Source organism: Lagopus leucura, unplaced genomic scaffold (assembly GCF_019238085.1).
Source record: "Lagopus leucura isolate 7727_CA_CO unplaced genomic scaffold, USGS_WTPT01 153-0_obj-0_obj, whole genome shotgun sequence".
Classification (NCBI taxonomy): Eukaryota; Metazoa; Chordata; class Aves; order Galliformes; family Phasianidae; genus Lagopus; species Lagopus leucura.
This window is the reverse complement of record NW_024965520.1, coordinates 1-4826: the sequence shown is the minus strand read 5'-3', so window position 1 is coordinate 4826 and position 4826 is coordinate 1. Positions and strand designations below refer to the sequence as shown.

The 4826-nt window shown below is 63.5% G+C and overlaps 1 protein-coding gene across 3 annotated transcripts in view; it reads left to right on the top strand.

The window, feature by feature from the left end:
- TMEM98 (transmembrane protein 98) overlaps positions 1–4087 on the top strand; it is a 4393-nt gene extending 306 nt beyond the window's left edge. Inside the window, exons 1-7 of one of the 3 annotated variants that reach the window (XM_042892632.1) lie at positions 1–62; positions 1287–1467; positions 2140–2271; positions 2363–2396; positions 3066–3181; positions 3251–3310; positions 3407–4087. In XM_042892632.1, coding sequence (XP_042748566.1) covers positions 1337–1467; positions 2140–2271; positions 2363–2396; positions 3066–3181; positions 3251–3310; positions 3407–3611 — 678 coding nt within the window. In that variant the 5' untranslated portion in view covers positions 1–62; positions 1287–1336 and the 3' untranslated portion in view covers positions 3612–4087. Of the gene's footprint in view, positions 63–1170; positions 1468–2139; positions 2272–2362; positions 2397–3065; positions 3182–3250; positions 3311–3406 lie in introns of all 3 variants that reach the window. The other 2 variants (XM_042892634.1, XM_042892635.1) reach the window with 2 other exon arrangements.
- Positions 4088–4826: the final 739 nt, after the last annotated feature.

Here is a 4826-nt window from a genome sequence, read left to right as displayed (position 1 = left end):
CGCTGCGGAAGTGCCCCGATCCCATTCCCGGCCCCGATCCCCGCAGATCCGGCTGCACGCAGGTAGGGGCCGGGCCCCATAGCGGAGCCCCGTAGGGAATGGGCTCCGGGGTCCCCATAAATGCGGGGAGCCGGGGGTTGGGGAATCTGCAGGGAGATGCGGGTCCAGGGGCTCTGCGTCCCTGTGGGAACCGGAGTCGGGGTCCTCCAGAGCCGCACGGGGATGGGCTTCGGAGTGCCCCATAGGGACCGGGGTTTGGGGTTCCCCACAGGAACCGGTCTTGGGGTCCCCAGGCCTTGGTGGTCCCCATAGGGCCTGGCCGTGGGGTTCCCCATAGCAGCCAGGTTCACCAGAGCCCCATAGGGACGACACTTTGAGGTTCCTCAGCAGGATCAAGCTTAGGGGTTCCCCATAGACCACAGCCCCATAGGGACTAGTTTTGGGATTCCCCATAGGAACCAATTGTGGGGTCCTGCAGACCCACATAGGAATGGGCTTTGGGGGATCCCATAGGGATGAGATTTGGGATTCCCAATAGGAATTGCTCTTGGGGTCCTCCCAAGCCCCATACAGATGAGCTTTGGGGTACCCTCTGCAAGCTGGTCCTGGGGATCCTCAGAGCCCCATAGGGACCGGCTTTGGGGTTCCCCACAGGAACTGGTCTTGAGGTCCTCCAGAGTTTTGGGTTTTGGGGGTCCCTGTAGGGACCAGGGATTGGGGTTCCCACAGGAACCAGTCTTGGGGTCCCCAGGCCCCCATTGGGACAGGCCTTGGTGGTCCCCATAGGGCCTGGCTGTGGGGTTCCCCATAGGGGCCAGGCTCAGGGGTTCACCAGGGCCCCACAGGGCTTTGAGGTTCCCCAGCAGAATCAAGCTTAGGGGTTCCCCATAGATACCTGCACTGGGGTCACCCACAGCCCCACAGGGACTAGCTTTGGGATTCCCCACAGAAGCCAATTTTGGGGTTCTCCAGAGCTGCATGGGGATGGATTTTGGGGGTTCCCATAGGGATGAGATTTCGGGTTCCCAATAGGAACCACTCCTGCTGTCCTCCAAAGCCCTGTAGTGATAGGCTCTAGGGGTCCCATGGAAACTGGTCTTGGGGTCCTTTAGAGCCCCGTAGGGATGGGTTTTGGGGCTCCCCATACAACCCGGTCTTGGTGTCCTCCAGATCCCCACTGGAATTGGTTTGGGGATCCCATAGGAACCGGCCTGGGGTTCTCAGCTGCCCTCGGGATCCCCAGAGCCCCACAGCGTTGATCTCTGGGGGTCCCCACCCCACTGCAGGCACCGCCGGGGCCGAGATGCAGCGCAGCGCCTGAACCCGACGGGGAGCCATGGAGACGGTGGTCATCGTGGCCATCGGGGTCTTGGCCACCATCTTCCTGGCGTCCTTCGTGGCCCTGGTGGTGGTGTGCAGGCAGCGCTACTGCCGCCCCAAGGACCTCCTGCACCCCTATGACACCAAGTGAGCTCGGAGACGCCGTGGCTGTCCCGTGTCCTTGTCCCCATGTCCTTGTCCCTGTGTCCTTTGGTGCGTCCCCAATGGGTGGTGAGGACCCCACGTGTTGGGGACGGTGTCATGCATGATGGCACTGAGGTTGGGAAAAGCCTTTGGGAACACCAGTGAGGATGGAGAGGTGGCACCAGGGTGCCCCCATGTCCTTGTCCCCGTGTTCTTGTCCCTGTGTCCCTCGGTGTGTCCCCCTGGGCTGTGTGTGTGACCCCCTGGGTTGGGGACGGTGCTGGGGATGTGTCAGCATTATGGCATTGGGTTGGAAGAGCCCCGTTGGGATTGGAGAAGTGGCACCAGGGTGTCCCCATGTCCTTGTCCCCATGTCCTTTGGTGCATCCCCAATGGGTGGTGAGGACCCCACTGGTTGGGGATGGTGTCATGCATGATGGCACTGAGGCTGAGAGAAGCCTTTGGGAACACCACTGAAGATGGAGAGGTGTCCCATGTCCTTGTCCCCATGTCCTCGTCCCTTTGCCCCCGGTGCAGATGGGATGGTGCAGATCCCAAGGGTTGCAGACAGTGCTGGGAACGCGTCACCCATTGTAGCGTTGGGATTGGAAGATCCCCAGTGGGGATGGAGAGGTGGCACCAAGACATCCCCAAAGCCACCCGTGTCCCCTCCAGACCCATCGTGGACCTCATCGGGGCCATGGAGACGCAGTCGGAGCCCTCGGAGCTGGAGCTGGACGATGTGGTGATCACCAACCCACACATCGAGGCCATCCTGGAGAACGAGGACTGGATCGAGGACGCCTCGTAAGCGCCGCGTCGCCTGTCCCCAAAGTGCCACCGCTGCCCCCGGGGCTGAGGGTGGCTCTGCCCCCATTCACACCTCCTCCATCCGCAGGGGCCTGGTGTCACACTGCATCGCCATCCTGAAGGTGAGCGCCCCCGCTGTCCCCGTGTTGGTGTCCCCGATGTCCCTGTGCTCGGCATTCCCAGTGTCCCCATGGTTGGAGTTCCCGATGTCCTCACGCTCGGTGTCTCTGATGTCCCCTGATTGGTGTCCCCAGTGTCCCTGTAGTTGGTGTCCCTGACGCTCCCGTGGTTGGTGTCCCCATTGTTCCCCTGTTGGTGTCCCCATGCTCCCAATCTCCCTGTTGGTGTCCCCAAATTCCCCACGGTCCCAAAGTCCCCACGGTTGGTGTCCCCTGCATTCTCATGATCCCAGTGCCCCTATTGTTGGTGTCCCCATTGTTCCCCTGCTTGGTGTCCCCAGTTTCCCCACAGCTGGCATCTCCAATGTCCCCATGATCCCACTGTCCCTATTGTTGCTGCCTGCAGTGTTTCCATGGTCTTAATGTCCCCATGATCCCAATGTCCCCATAGTCCCAACGTCCCTATTGTGGGTGTCCCAGTATCCCCATGGTTTCAATGTCCCCGCGGTCCCAATGTCCCCACAGTTGGTGTCCCCGGTGTCTCCATGGTCTCAATGTCCTTGTGTCACCACTGTTGGTGTCCCCAATGTCCCCACGGTCCCAAAGTCCCCATGGTTGGTGTCCCCATTCTCGGTGTCCCCACGTTTGGCGTCCCCCCCCCCGTCCCCACAGATCTGCCACACGCTGACAGAGAAGCTGGTGGCCATGACCATGGGTTCGGGCGCCCGCATCAAATCCCCCTCCAGCCTCGGTGACATCATCGTGGTGGCCAAACGCATCAGCCCCAGGTGAGGATGGGGGACGGCGGCGCATCCCCGTCACGTCCCCACGTCACCAACCCCATCCCCATCCACCAGGGTGGACGACGTGGTCAGGTCCATGTACCCCCCGCTGGACCCCAAGCTGCTGGACGCCAGGTGACGACGGCGGGGTGGGGACGCTCGGATGTCGGTGGCCACGGAAGCCGCTCCTCGTCCCCACGCCACCGTGACGGCCGTCCCACGTCCCCGCAGGGCCGCGGCGCTGCTGCTGTCTGTCAGCCACCTGGTGCTGGTGGCACGGAGCGCCTGTCCCCAACCCGGTGACAGGGACTGGGTGGACCGATCGCTGGCGGCCGCCGAGCAGCACATGGCCGCGCTGCGCCACGCTGCCATGGCCACCGAGCCGGAGAGGACGGCGGGCACCGAGCCCTTCAGGCAGGAGCAGTCGGCCATCTGAGCCCCGGGAATCGGCGGCGCCACCACCAGTGCCATCGCCTGCATCACCGGAGCGATGCCATCGCTGGTGTCACTGATGCCACCAGCGGTGCCAGGTGGATGCCACCACCAGTGTCACTAATGCCACTACCAGTGTCACCAGTGCCGCTGATGCCACCACTGGTACCAGTTGGGTGCCACAACCGATGCCACCATAAGTGCCACCGGCTGTGTCACCGGTGCCGCTGGTGCCACCACCAGTGCCACTGATGCCACCACCACTGCTGGTGGGATGCCATCACCAGTGCCACTGATCCCACCGTAAGTGCCACCAGTAGTGTCACCAGTGCCACTGTTGCCACCACCAGTGCCACCGATGCCTCCAGCAGTGTCGCCCCTGGTGCCACCCATCCCCTCCCGGAGGAGCAGTAGTCCACCCGAGCCCTGGGATACCAGCGATGCCCCCATCGGTGCCAATAAACGCCCCGTGACACTGCTGCCTGTCTGTGGTTGTGGCCCTGGGGACAGCAGGTGACACGGAGGTGATGCTGTCCCCTCCCCCGCACACGTGGTGCTCCCGCTTCTGCTTTTGGGGAGCACGTGGCATTTCCGGGGGGGATGGGGGGGATCCAACCCCAGGTCCTCTTGGGGGGCTCAGCTGGGAACCTCTAAATCCAGACACGGTGGGGGGGGAGGGGGGGGCTCTTATAGGACCCCTCCAAATCTCGAGTCAGTGAAGGCGACTCTTGTAGGACCCTCACCCCCAAATCCAGACCCAATGAGGGGGGTTCTATAGGACCCCCCCAAAAACAGCCCTCCCTCCCCATCCAGCCCCGGCGGGGTCCCCGTTCCCCTGTGCCCCCCACCCCGCGCTTCCCCTCGATGGCATTTGGGGGTGGTGCGGCTTTGTGCCCCCCGGCTGAGAACGGCCGCGCTCATCGCACTGCTGCTAAGCGGGGAAAGGGGGGGGGGGGAGAGGAGCGGTCATGTGGCTTTACAGCACGTGATTGGAGGAGCGTGGCCTGGTGTTCCCGCCCTCCTGCCGGCGGCGACCAATGGGAATGGAGCGGGGGAGCACGTGTTTGAGGGGAGGGGCTTGATGTGCATGCCCACCGAGAGACGGCGGCCAATGGGAGTGAAGCGAGAGGGCGCGGCGGGCCAATGGGGAGGGAGAGGGCGCGGCTTGCGGAGAGGAGGGGCGGGGCGTGGAGGGAGGAGAGCGTCGGGAGCGTGCAGG